Source organism: Castor canadensis, chromosome 14 (genome assembly GCF_047511655.1).
Source record: "Castor canadensis chromosome 14, mCasCan1.hap1v2, whole genome shotgun sequence".
Lineage (NCBI taxonomy): Eukaryota > Metazoa > Chordata > Mammalia > Rodentia > Castoridae > Castor > Castor canadensis.
In genome coordinates this window covers 98,920,187-98,934,729 of record NC_133399.1, presented here as the reverse complement: position 1 = coordinate 98,934,729, position 14,543 = coordinate 98,920,187, and the positions used below count along the sequence as shown (strand labels likewise).

The window sequence follows — 14,543 nt, the reverse complement described above, 5'->3', positions numbered from 1 at the left end:
CTGGCAACTGTTGAGGCTGCCCCAGGAACCAGTATTGGAAGGGTTAATGTACGCAGGGAAGGGGCCCCAGGAGCCATCTTCCACCACTCTACCCACACCATTGGTGGACGCCAAGTCCCAGAACCACAGACTCTCATTACCTTGGATGTTATTCCCGCGTTAGGAGAACAGAAAGACTTGCAAAGTTTACGGTCTGGCTTACCTGGTGCTGCACGTCTAAGATCTGTTCTAAAATTGAATGAAGGGAAAAGGAAAAGTGGTGAAAATACCTGGGTGTTTCAGAGGCCTGAGTGTAAATGAACGAACCCCAAAGTATAGTGAATCTCTTGCTTTACATGAATATTTGCTTTTTGACTTGCAGGGAAGAAGGTGTTTTATCCAGTCCTCTTCAGCCAGTACAACCCTGGCATCATCTATGGCCATCAAGACGCAGTCCCTCCCCTGGAACAGCAGCTGGTGAGTAATTACCCACAGGTGTGGCTGTGTGACTCGGTTTCATGTCACTCATTACCAGGTGCACCTGACCGTAAGAAAAGGTGAGTGGAATCTACGGATTGATTCCCTCAGTAGTTTTTAAGTTTGGCAGGACGTTCTGGCCTTTGCTCCAAGTGCCTTGTGGATTAAAAGTGTTTGCAATATTTAAAAGTGGACAACAAATAAGAACAGTACCTTACAAGAGGGTAATTTCACACCTTCACAGTTTTCTTCTAGGGTTGGGGAGAACGAGTATTATTGCATTTGGATAGAGAACATTTTCTCTTTATTATTACAAAATCCTGTCAGGTAAGGAAGGTGAGATTTAGGTTCCCATTTGTCAGGAGAAAAACATGCCAGACAGGGTGGCTCACCCCAAGGCACCCAGAGCGCCATGGGAACAAGGGTCAGTCCAGTTCCCTGTCCCCTGGTCCTTCTCATCACCTCACCATTCCCATACATCACTGTGCCTGCAGTGGCCCATTGCATCAGGTGAGTCACTGGCAAGGTGGCTTTCAAAGGAATAGTGGAGAGACTGCTTGCTAAGACGCTGGCTGCATAGGTGCTGGGTAGAGGAACCACACAGCACACTGAGGGTCTGTAATCTGAGATGTGTACTTCATGTTAGGTTAGTCCATTCAACTGAGAAGCAGCGCAGGCATCAGGAGGAGAAACCAGAGGAGCATCTCTGTACTACACCGGGCTCTGTGCCTTCCGATTACAGTAGTCTCTCCTTATCCACAGGACATATGTTCCAAGACACCTAGGGGAAGGAAGCCTGAAATCATAAATAGTCCTAAACCCTACATAAGCTATGGTTTTTCCTATGTACACTTACCTATGATAAACATTAATTTATAAATTAGGCATAGTGAGAGATTAATGACAATGTCTAATTAAAATTAGGATGATTTTGTTGTTACGCTTTAATAAGCATTTCTTAAAACTTATGCCTTATTCATTTCTGGAATTGTCCATTTAATATTTTCAGATCCCTGCTGACCATGGTAACTGAAGCCATGGATAAGGGGGAATACTGTATTATTACCAGTGTGGGCAGAGAGAAGACCCTCATCCCAACCCACACTGGGTTCAGTTCTTTTCTGCAGAGAGATTGGCTGACTCCAGGGCTCTCTGTTCTTCCTTGCTTTGGTACATCTGCCTCCTGTTGAGGCAAAGCCATGGATCTGGTGTGTGAGCTGTAAACAGAAGACTTGATAGGACCAAGTGTCCCATGCCGCCGTTCAATAGGACAGAAATCAGGTTTCCTTTCCTTTGGAACTGGGGTTTAAACTCAGGGACCTGCACTTGTAGTTAGGAGCACTACCACGTGAGCCACACCCTCAGCGAGAGCAGTCAGATTTCCATTGCATTTCTGTGAATTTCTTTTGGGAGCTGACTGTGTTTAAGCCTCCAAAGTAGCAAAGCCTGTTCCTTCCAGTACCATCCATAACCTTTGCCCTCTGCCTCCCACCAACCTCTGGCAGCTAATGTGATGTTTTCCAGAATGGCACAGTCATGGGCATCTTTAGGTTGGGCAAGGTACACATCTCACACATGGCTTCTATGGGTGCAAGCCAGGGAGCACACGGGAAAGACAGTGCCCTTACCCGACAGAAGTTTTACATCACGGATGCAGTGTGTCTGCGGATGTGCTGTATCTGTAGCTGTGCTTTATACATTAAAACAAGAGTTTATACCCAAAGAACCAATCTTCATCTGTTTATAAGTGATATATCCCCCATGGAGACAGAAACTTCTTGTTTCATTTCCTGAGAGTTTTAAACTTCTCCTAGGGCGTTAGGGGCAAACAAGATACAACATTTATTTTCTTTCAATCAATCATAATAAAAGTTCCTTTGGCTTTAAATAAGGCACTGTTTTCCATTTGATACCAGATATGAATAATGTTTTTAGTTCAAACTCACAAACACCATATTTGCTTGCAAGGAGTTCTTTTCATTTCACAATCTGAAGGATTTATCATTTTCTTGTTATTCCTGCAGAGAAGCAGGTAGGAAGGGAAGTTAGAGACAGCATATGTAAGCCAGTCTCCCAGACCCTCCAAGTCAGTGGTAGAAGCAGAAACAACTCAGGTTCCCTGCGGCCACCACTAGAGACTCTGAATTACTCTGCATTTATGAAGTTTACTTCTGAAAACACCTTTGACCTCTCCTAAAACACAGAAACTTGCTACTTCAGAGTTCAGAATTTGTGATTCTTTAGTCCAGTTAAACACAGTAATCTAAAGATTCCCCATCCTCAGAAGGAAAAAAAAAAAAAGACATGTTCTTTAGTGGGTCAGCCACTTTTTAACCACTTGCTGCCTGGCCAGGGCTGGTCCAGGTGCTGGTGGAAGAGATTCTTGTACACAAGTGATTTGGGGGGACATTCAGCCCCCTCTCTTCATTTTTTAGAGGTAGAATGACTGACCCAAGATTGGACAGGTGGCCAGTGGCAGAGCTCACCCCTCAACCAGGATGTCCTTCCTCTAATGCACTAGAAATAGATTTGCTGGAGATTCAGATGAGAGCTGAAACGTAAAGAGAATGGCCCTGACAAAAATTCCAAAGGCGAACATCAAGCTACAGGAATTAATATAATGGAGACAGAATGTGTAGGTGGTGAGATGGCATGAAATAAAAAGTAATGACTGCAGATAGAGAAATTAGGAAGGACTTCCTCCTGAGGGTGCATTTTGGCTCAGTCTCCAAAGTGGTACTGCACGTACATTAAAAAATAGTTGATAGCCTTCCTTGAGACAAGGCAGTATCACAGGCAGGGGAGGGGACACACATCCAGACTGAAGCTCACTATAATAAACTTACTTATTTATGCAAACAAGAGACAGCCTTTCCCAGCAGCCCTGCAAACACAACATCGTTCATCAATGTGTCACTTACCACTTTTCAGGGCAGTTGCCACTGTCATTTTATATTTTGCCAGTAGATAAAAGTAAGGAAGCAAATTTATGATTTCATGTGTGTTCAACTACTTGTTTCTTTACCTTTGCACACAGACCATTAGTAATAAGGGAAGTTAAGGGATTTTGTACTAATATTTAATCTTTTGAGTTTTAAGCCATGAGGTGAAATTTGCTGATGCCTTCATGTAGAAACAGCACACTGAGAAAGAAATGACTATAATTTAAATAAATGTTCACTTTAGACATTCCACTTGCCTGGCTCAGGCTTTGTCAGTTCTTGCTCAGGTTCCTGCAGGAGCCTCCTACCTCTTCTATCTTTAGGTTCCAACCCTCCCCAACACTCCAGTCTTCCTTTCACCCTTTGCCAGAGATATGTTTCCAAAACACGGATTAATTCCATTTTTAAAAAATCTTTTATGTCATAAAGCCAGTGCTGTGCTGGTAAATGTTTAGTAACCCACTCGCTGAAAGGGAAAGAAAAAGAAAAAAGAAGTCCTGATTGATAGGATTTGCCAATTTCCATGGTGTAAATACTCCCACTGTGGCCTGTTTCAGGCCACCAGTGTGACGTCACTGAACACATAGCTTGGAAGAGACTTGTAGCAACCTTGTGAGCTGGGGTTAACTGGCTCCAGCACAGTACTGCAAGCCCTGATTCCTGGTTGGATTCATGGCCCTTCAGAAAACAGCTCAACCTGGTTACAGAGAACCCAAGCCAGCCCCACTGCTATGTCACACACCTGCTCACAGTCTCCTTGGGCTGTCCTTCCCCATCAGGGCCACCTTCTCACCATTTCTAATGCCCTCGGTGTCTAGTGCAGGCATCTCTGTCTGCATGTACTACACCACCGTTTAAACCTGATGCCTTGGTACCACACTGCGGTGTGCGTGAGTCTGCTGGCTCCTGTGCGCAACATCTCTCAGCACATCTTTTCCCTTTACCTCCTTTAAATCATTTCTCCCCACTCACCTGTGTTTCCAACATTGCCTCTGAGCAGAGTACAGCAAGCACACCCTGGCAGTCTGGTTTTGCTTATTTGGGATGCATTCACTCACCAATTAACACAAATGATGCTGAAAGATGCTCATTTATAAGCCTGCACCACTGTGTCCACCTCCCCTCACGTGTGATGCTCAAAAAGGTGAGTGATATCCTTCCTCTCAATCACAGATGGGGAATTTTAGGTTCAGAGCGCCTCAGTCACTTACTCAGGCTTCCACAGCAGCCGAGTGACAGAGGTTGGACCTCAGGTGCCGTATTGTGAGCTTGAGTCTGGGCGAGATGTGGAGCATCCTTTGGCCTCAGAAGGCTTTAAGAACGGCCAAAAGTCTAGACCCTGGAAGTGACAGAATGTGGTGGTTCCTTGACCGGGATGATACTCTTAGGAGACACGGTCATTTTAAATTCAGGTAACAAGAAAAGAAGACCGTGGGAGAACGTGAGATCCAGGAGGAACTGGCATTTGAGTCCATTTTTGAATGATTTCTGGGAGTGCCATGGCTCCAAAATACCTTACTTGTCAAGAAATGCACCAAGAATTGCTAGGGGTCCTCTGGGCTCAGCTGCAGCAGGCCAAGTGAATTTAGGAAGTCGTTCTACCTCCATTCTACGAGGCCACCGGAAGAAGACATTCAGCCTCCTGGAATCCCACTTACTGAGACTTCAGTGTCCACATAATAAGGAATGTACAGTGCAGGGTCAGGAGGAGCCTAATGCAGACCCAGAATCCACCAGAGCTCAGGGTGCTCATGGGACAGAATCTGCTACCTAAGAGGAATGTCCCAGAGCTAAACAAAAACGCAGAACCTTGTTCCAACAGTATTAAGAATTTTAAGATGGTGCCAGCGAGCATGGGGCCTTCTAAGTGTGGGACCCTGCGTGCATGTGGGGGTCCACATGCCCGTGAACTGGTCCAATACACAGGCATTTTTAGTGAATGCAAGACAGGTCAGACCCAGCCTCGGTTCTTGGGAAATTCTCTGATTTAGAGGAGCTCCTCTGCCTGAGTATTTGCTATTTATTTTATTTCAGGGTCCAGATTGCTTCACGGGCAGCTGTCCAAGTCAGCACCATTAAACTAGACAGGCGCTGCCTGCCTCCCCAGCTCCCTGCACAGCTGCAGGGCGCCCGCCTTCCCACAGCTCCGGGGGGAGGTGCTGATTTGTGCTTTGTGTTTTGGTCCTAATAGAAAACAATCACCCCCATCACGTGAATCGCCCACAGAGCTGTGGCTCTGGAAACTTCCTGTGGGAGAGCTGGCCTGACAACTGTCCTTTTGTGTGTATTCAGCCCCACAGGGCTCTGCCAGCTCCACCGTGGAGCAGGCAAGGTGTTGCAAAGAGAGTGGTCAGGAGGCCAGCTTCAAAAGACATTCTTTTAAATGAAGATATGGAGCTTGAAGAAATTTGGGAGAGGAGCAAAGGATGTTTTCCTTTTCAAGTTTAATCTCCGTGTTAGGGCGCCCATCTCCTGTGTAGTAGCAGACACCATTGGTGCTTATTATACTTTAATGCTTGAACAGAGCAGTGGAGTTCCTATGCCCAAGGCAGTGTTTCTAAGAAGTCAGACCTCTGCCTTAGCCCAGGAAAGTGAAGATATGTCTTATCTATTAGTCTACAGCCACACAATTTTGAGTCTTCACTGGACCTCCTAGGCTTCTGTCAAACCACTTGTGGACAAGTTTCTCCCACTTGAAGGGTGTCTGCTTCCACTATGGGATCCATCTGTAGCTGTGAATGAGACCAGAGCTCTTAGCCGATGTTCCCCAGGGATACTGGGTGAAGACAGCAAACATCCCCCAGTAATGTTTCAGAGAGCTATGCATGTTAAAGAGAAGATAAACCCGGGTGATGGTGTAGAGAGGGTCATGGAGGGTGACGGGTGTGCTGACACTGGCCAGGAGGTTAGGGCGACCACACTGAGCCAGTAACATTGGAGCAGAGCTCAGTGGTGAGCAAGGAAGGGTAACTAGGTGAGAACGACAGGGGAGCAGGAAACAGGGCTGTGTAGAGCAGAGAAAATGGGGGAAATGAGGAGGGTGAGGTAGGCAGGGCTAGGTCAAGGTCCATCCTTGTTCACTCCCCCCCATGACTCTTGTAGAGTCATCAGTGGTCACAAGATGCCATCTGACAAGAGCTACAGATACTCACTTCTGCCAGCCTGCTTATTGAGGGCACTGTTCCAGTTGGCAATGCAGCCAGCTGTGGTGGTGGAAGCTCTAATAAGTGAACTCTATCTTGCCCTGGAATTATACGCTGCGGCACAACAAAGTTGGTTTCCATAAAGGGCTACGTTTCAATGAGCTCTTCCCAGATTGCCTTTCTGTGACTGGCCAGTTTTAAAACCCACTTAATAACTGTTTCTATAGCTCACTCTCTATGTCATAAGTCAGCAGTTGTCTCTGTCGCACCTTCCCCAGGTGAGGGTTACGGTGCACAGTGTTCAACCATGTCAGACACTACACGCACTTAGACCCAGGTCTTGGGACAGTCGTGTCCAGGGAGCCATCTCGTGCTTCTCTGCAAGTACTGGCTGCTTGTTCTTCCTGTTTGGAACTTTCTCCTTTAAATTCCGTGTATAACTCAGCCAAATAGTGGAAGTTCGAATATCAGCACTTCAAACTCTGTTTCTATCCAGAGCTTAGAGGCCTTGTGTGCATCCTGGCCAGCAGAAGGGATATTAAGCCATTAGCTGCCACAGAAACGGCATACCTAAGATGACAGGGATAGAACAAAATCCATCTTTTAAAAAGAGTCTCCGCGGAGATTTTTGCACACTTTCCCACCTGGCACAATCTTTCCAGCTGATACTAATGAAGTGGCTTTATCGTCTAGACGATGCAGCACAGCACTTTGTCCTAAGGTGATGTTGGGGCACATTTGTTGGGGCAGTGTTTCCCCACAAAACCTCGCAGGCCATCCTGATGTGTATTGACAGTAGTGTAGGTGACACCTACTTGTAAGTTGCAGTGAAAATAAGACAGTTGCATAGGTTCCCGAGTAAAATAGGATTTTTAAGATTCATGAACCTCCTGCAAGCCATTTTACCAAATATAATTTAGGCTGTGGGAAGCTTCCAGAAGGTAGAGTAAAAGTGATACAACTAATGTTTGGGTGTTAGAGCTGGAAGGATCTTTGGGGATTGTTTAGCTGTCTCCCTCATCTTAAGGGAAAGAAAATAGAAGTTTGAAGAAATGAGGCTCACCTGGGGTAAAAAAAGCCCACCAGTGGTCAAGTTGGGGCAAGATTCCTCCCCGCCTCACGAATTGTTTCAAATTAGCATCCAACAGAGCCAGATGTCCCCAAATGGGGACCTACTACAGCCCCCTCCCTTCTCCTGTCTACAGGAGGGGCTTCCTTTCCTCTAAGCACCTGTGTGAACCGCTAGAATAAATCTTGAAAAAAATAACTGTTAAGATCTCAAAACCATTTCCAAAATGACCTTTGCCAAAAAAATATAAATAAAATTTTCGAAATGTTTTGTTACCTCAGCAAATGTATTGGAAATTTACTTGCAGAGGAACAGAAGGCAGAGCCAGGTCCCTTGTTTTATAGGCAGTCACTGCTTGGATGGCCTCTCGACCGCCCTGTAGGCTGGCACCTCTCTCTGCGTACACTCTCTGAAGCAGCCTGGCTCTAAAATAGTGTCGAGATGAAAGGCAGAGTCTTTCTTCAAAACCTGGCCTCCAAGTGCCCTTTACCTCAGCAAGCGAGATGTAGCAGAGCCAGAGAGCTGGGAACAACTGAGGTCTCGCTGGTATTTCTTTTTATTCCCTGAGGGAGCCCTGCTGGGGGGCTGTGCCAAGGCTGCTGAATTCTGAGTTGTTCTCTATCCCTTTTCTCAACTTCCTGAGTCCTTCGCTGGCTCCGCGCCCAGGCCTGTGTGAGGGGCCCAGGCCTCAACTTCTCTCTGGCACTGGGATGAGGCCAGACACGTAGGTGGCTTTTCCATGGCACCACTCAAAAACTTGCTCTCCCAGTTTGTTTTGTGTGTATGTGTGTGTGTGTGTGTGTGTGTGTGTTTTCATGCCTACACCCTAGAAAAATTCCAGCCAGAGGTGCCAAAAATCACAAGGCTCCATTCTGGGACTGGTGAGTACACCATATTCCTGTCTGTAAGGCCTCAGGTCCATCAGTAAGGCCTCAGGTCTGTTTGAGTGTCCCTCACAGGGCTGGGACTGTTGATCAGTGCTAGGGGAGGTGGCTTGTCATTCACCTGAATGTGGGAATGCTCTGGTTTATGTCCCTGTCTGACACTCCTCTCCTTGCAGGTCATAAAGAAGGAGACTGGGTTTTGGAGGGACTTCGGATTTGGTATGACTTGTCAGTATCGGTCAGACTTCATCAACATAGGTGAGACAAAGCTGCATCTCTACTGCCACCCAGAGGCCACTGTTGTGCAGGACTTGAGTGAATCCCGCAGGTGTCCCGGGAGTGAGTGGGAAAGGTGGTGCCATTTCCCTAAGAAGTACCACTCATGTCACAGACCGGGCTAGACCAAAGGGGCTTGGAAGTGGGCGGTGCTCCAGTGCCTATGAGCTCCACCAGACGTCTCAGTGTGGCACAAAGGCGAGTTCTGCGGAGCTTCCTGCCTCCTTCCACCTCCCACATCCCACACGGGTTCTAGCTGCTGGGCCTCTCATGGGGCCATCCTGAGTCTCCAGGAAGAATGTTAAGTGGGGAATCTGGGAAAGCATATCCCAGAGAAGGTCAAGTTCCTCTCTGCTAAACCTTTCAAGGTTCAGATGAACTCCAAGCCCTGACTGTCTGTGGAGTTACTGTCAATACAGGCACACATCCATGCACACACACATACACAGACACAGACATATCCACACAGACTGACACACAAACACACAAGACACATAAATATATGCACATACATATATACATAGACATGCACATATACACACATAAACAAAAACACATACCCAGACACACACGTATACACACAGACATATACATACAGAAATACACAGACATCATTAACACATGTATATACACAGACACACATATTACATACACTTACAAACATGCACACACACATCTACAATAGACACATGCACACACAAACACATCTACACATAGACACATGCACACACATACACAGACACAGGAACACACTTATAAACACAGATACACTCACACACATGCATACAGACATGCACACATATACACAGACATGCACATATACACTTATGCACACAAACATACACAGACACATAGGCACATGTGCACATATGGACATACATGCTCACAGATGCACATATACAGGTAGAACATATGCATACATGTATTCACACACACACATGCACACATACGTAGACCTACAAGTTTCCAGAGCAGAGAAAGGAAAGGCCAAGAGGTCTCAGCAGAGCAGACCAAGACTGTCAGAGGGAGAAGGACCTCCCAGGCCTCCCAGCAAGTGAAGGATGCAGTTGGGATGAGGCAGAGGGTCTCCTGTTCCTGTGAAAACAACTCACCACAACCTCCCCTTCAGCAGGGAGCAGTATATGTGTTACACATGACTAAGAAGAAGCAGGCCAGAAACCTTCACCTGGGTGAAGAGGCCAGGGTGCCCTCAGGATAACCAAGTCACCCCTCCCCAGACTTCCCAGTAACTTGGTCCTGCTGCCTCTTGTCTCCTCCCCTCAGGCTCAGGCCTGAAGCTTCTTGTTTTGAAATCAGGTAGGAGCAGCTCCAGGTACATTTTTTTCAGAGATCATAGAAATCACCAGGTTAAAAAGAAAAAAAACGAAACAACCTGGCGTCAAGTTTTAAGAGGCAGCAGAGCACCAGGGCTCAGGTGTCTGACAGCTGAACAACAGGTGTTCTTTGATGTCTCTATGGGGAATATTCCTAAATGATGATGTTAAAATTAGATTCCCAAAATAGCATTTAAAATTTTTTTCTAAAGATTCCCATTTCGAGAGACACTTGTTACCTTGCTCTTTGTACAGAGGAAGGTGATGTATGATGATGCATACATTTATCAAATTTGGATTCACGCTAAATTGGATTCTCCTAAGGGTGGATGTCACCATACTTGACAAAAGGGAGCAAAGCAGGCTGGGGAGTGTGCTTTTCCTCAGGAAGCCACCACCATTGATACAGGATGTTATAGGCCCCAAATCCTGGGTTTCATAGATCAGGTCTGGTCACTTGCCCCAACACACCAACACATGGTGAAGGGCATGCCAAAGACAGACAGCATTTCATCCAGTCTTCAGCCATCTTCCCCAGATAGGAAGGAGGAAGAATTGGGGGCAGGAGGAAAGATGTGCCTATTATTAAACAGTCCCAATCGCAGATGTGCTTCAGTGGTCAGGGGTGGCAAACTAGCAGCTCACTGTATTCGGACTGGTTAGATGGCACCTTGCCACAATGAGTCATTGACACCTGCAGATGGTCTGTCTCTTGTCCTGTCCTTCCTGGATTCCAAGATGGCTGAAAAGTGACTGCAGGAGAGAATGGCTCACAGGACTTGGATTTACAACTGAGGCTGGGATGCATATCTTTTATCCTGCCTTTAGTTAATTTGTGGGCCCAACTAAGGAGTCAGTGCTTCTCAGCAAAAGCAGCATTTAAGCACCTGTTACACCATGACCTCAGAGCCTCTGGGTCCCCCTGGACTCCTTTCTTTGCAATGTGTCTTTGCAAGTGTCTTACTTGTGTACCTTGTACTTAATAAGTGATCATGATAATGGTAATAAATCCCTTATAGTTATCCAAGCACAGCCCCTTACATTAGCAGCTTATTTGGTTATGATACCTACTTCATTTAAGGATTAAAAAACACCCTAAAATTCAACTGGGTATAATGGTACACACTCAGGACCTGAGGTAGAAGGATCATGAGTGCAAAGCCAGCCTGGGCTACAGAATCAGACCCTGTCTCAAAAAAATCTAAGAAAATAAAAACTAAACTAAGACCAAAATTCGATAGGTTAAGGGGCAGTTTTTCTAAGAAAACCAGGTTACAAATTCTCTCCCACAGACTCCTAATCCTTCTCATAGCCTTCCCTGAACTCAATACCATGGTCACCCATGAGTTCAGGCAGGAGGGTTGGTTGGTTGTGGTTTCAGGTGCCTGAGCACCCCTTCAGGTTCCAGCCACGGCCCTGATAACAACAGTGTAGCTAGTGGGGCACTAGTAGGGCACAGAGAACAGAGACTGCATGGGAACGGTGGCAAAAGGATGTCAAGTATCGCTCCACTGTTTTTTGTAAGAGTTGAGCAAGGCTCCCGGGTGAGAAAGGGACAGTGACAAAAAGGCCAGTGCTTCTTTGGTTCAGTTTGGGACCCAGTGGGCTTTAGGTTAAGAGAGGGGCATCTTGGTTTGCAGAGGTGAGACTTCAGCAGACTGTAACTGACTTCACCAAGTTTACTAGGCAGTGAAACAAGATTTGCTTGGAATAAACCTTCTGACTGCAAGACGGTCCCTCTACAACAGCCTCGCCAGCACAGCTTTCACCTGTGGTGAAATCACAGCATGGCCTTTCAGAGCTGCTTGGGTCTCTAAAAGGAAGTAGGCTTTTGTCAGCGTGATTTTTCCATGCTGAAATCCCCTTTCCCACCTTCACCCTGCTTGCATGTCTGCTTGCAATGGCAGGAGAAAGCCACATCCAGACAGATACACAAGAATTAGCATTGGGAAGTCTCAAGTTCAACAGTAAGGATCTTCTCAGAATAGGGCTGTCCATTAGCACTGTGAATGGCTCTTCCAAGCAGGCAAATACTTGGAATCCGGTCAAGGTCTTTTTATGACAAGGGGGTAGTGCTGTTTTGCCATAAGATCATCCCATTGGCCATGCCTGTCCGGGGCCTGTGACTCAGGTGGACATTCCAGTAACTTGGGAAGATGGTGAGGCATCCTAGTAACAGTTCTTGTAAAGTTCTGTGCTCATGCAGCTCAGAGAAGCCAAGAGAGACCAGGAGCTGCCTGCGGGTGTAGCCCAATTCAGCAGTGTGTTCCTTCCTGGCAGGTGGGTTTGACTTGGACATCAAAGGCTGGGGTGGAGAGGACGTGCACCTGTACCGCAAGTATCTCCACAGCAACCTCGTAGTGGTGCGGACGCCTGTGCGGGGACTCTTCCACCTCTGGCACGAGAAACGCTGTCTGGACGAGCTGACTGCAGAGCAGTATAAGATGTGCATGCAATCCAAGGCCATGAATGAGGCATCCCACGGGCAGCTGGGAATGCTGGTCTTCCGGCACGAGATAGAGGCTCACCTTCGCAAGCAGAAACAGAAGACAAGCAGCAAGAAAACATGAACGCCCAGGGATGAATCTGGGGAGCCATTTCATGTTTTTAAACTTCTGCAATTACTGCAAAAGTGGTTGCAACGAGAAACAGATTTCCATAAAGGACAGAAGAGGAATCTGACTGATTAAAAGAGACCAGAGAGAGCCTCCAGTTTCTCTGTGTTTGGCTTTTTGCAATGGGAATGAAAAGCTCCACGTGGCTTACAAATGTGGTCCAGATGAACCCCAAGAAGTGTCTGACAAAGGCAGGATGACTGGGAGGTGACAGACCTAATAGTGTGGAGGTTTTGATTGCGTTTACAACAAAATGAGATCTGTTGTTTATGGTCACTGAAGAATTCGTGAATTAAGACCAGTTTTATAAAAAGTTCATCAGCACGAAAGGCGAGTACATTTCTGTTCCTCTGAATGATTGTGTCAGTAGAGAGCTAAGCCTCCAGAAGTGCTAAAATATCAGAGGACAACAGAGGAGGCCTGTGAACACAGAGCTGTACTGTCATGACCCTCATGAGAATTGTAAGCAAAATCAAACAGACTGAAAACAAACCGTAAATATTGTGTCATTTCCCCCCAAATTAATGCAAAGTAATCTTCTCACCTTTTTGGTTGTCTTTTTAACCACCTCCATTTGTTTATTTTTAAGATGCACTTTTTTTTGTTTGAGCGTTATATTCTGCTTAATTACCAATCTGCAAGTCTTACTAAGAGAACACAAGATAGCATATGCATTTTTATGTTTGGGGGGAAGATACTTTTAGATGCATTATGAGAACTTCCAGTTCAGAGCATCTGATTGATAGCATGTCTAAGGACTTGCGAAATTCAGACCTGTTAAGCACTGAATGTCAGTCCTTGAGCCTAGGGAAGGCTTGGCTGGGGCCATTAAGAGAATAGGCACATAGATACTTTATCCGAAGAGTGTGTCCAAAGAGGAGCAAGCAAACACTGGAGGAAAAGGAAAAGACAGTTTCACCTGAACAGAAAAGGAAACGCACCAAGACCGATGACATCTTGATGAGTTTAAAGTCAGAGAACATCTTTTCTCTTCAGAAGAAGTGGAGACAACTTTCTTACCTGTTTAAATAAACCAAAGTTATGAACCAAACAATCTGTTTTCAAAGCAGGGTGCTCTTCTGGTGTCTGGCTTCATAAAAAAGAAATGCAGAAAAATATATTTTGTGAAAGATCAATCCATCTGCCAGAATCCAGTGAGATGGATGTTTTTCTACATGTTCACTCACCCCAGGCTAGGCGGAAATAACTTAATTATTTTTAAAATTTGGCAGTTCTATTCAGTCACCAAGTTGCTTCTGAAAAGTGCATTTTGTTACTGTTTCAAACTATTTTTTAAAAATAAACACAGTTAACATTGAGTCATTTCTACATCCATGTCAGAATTATTTATTTATTACCAGCACCAGATGCATGAGTTAATTATCTCTCTGATTCCTTGCCTACTGTTGGCCCACAGTAAACTCATTGTTTAAAAACTTCAAGAACATTCAAGCTGTTGGTGTATAAAAAAAAAAAAGCATTGTATTGATTTGTACTGTAGTTCATAAAATTTAATTAAAACACAAGACATGAATGGAGGGTGGTATTGCACAGCTAATAAAATATGATTTGTGGGTTTGATTTCTTCTTGGAGTAAGAATGCTGTGTCTTTAGTTTTTTTTAGAAACATTATTTTATGCATAGATCAGGGCTTCTCAACCTTGGCGCTACTAACATTGTAGACTAGATCATTCTCTGCTGGGGAGGCATTGGCCCCATACACTGCGCCATAACTCCGTGCATCCCTACCTGCCTTTACCCACTAAAGGCCAGGAGCATCCCCCACTCAGTTTTGACAAGCAGAGTATCTCCAGTCCTTGCTAA

General features: G+C 45.7%; 1 protein-coding gene across 8 annotated transcripts in view; it reads left to right on the top strand.

The window, feature by feature from the left end:
- Csgalnact1 (chondroitin sulfate N-acetylgalactosaminyltransferase 1) overlaps positions 1-14,300 on the top strand; it is a 310,215-nt gene extending 295,915 nt beyond the window's left edge. For all 8 annotated transcript variants that reach the window (XM_074055101.1, XM_074055096.1, XM_074055099.1 and 5 more), the window contains 3 exons: positions 362-456; positions 8,671-8,752; positions 12,385-14,300. In XM_074055101.1, the coding sequence (XP_073911202.1) occupies positions 362-456; positions 8,671-8,752; positions 12,385-12,674 (467 nt within the window). In that variant the 3' untranslated portion in view covers positions 12,675-14,300. The remainder of the gene's footprint in view (positions 1-361; positions 457-8,670; positions 8,753-12,384) is intronic.
- The last annotated feature ends 243 nt before the right edge of the window (positions 14,301-14,543 follow it).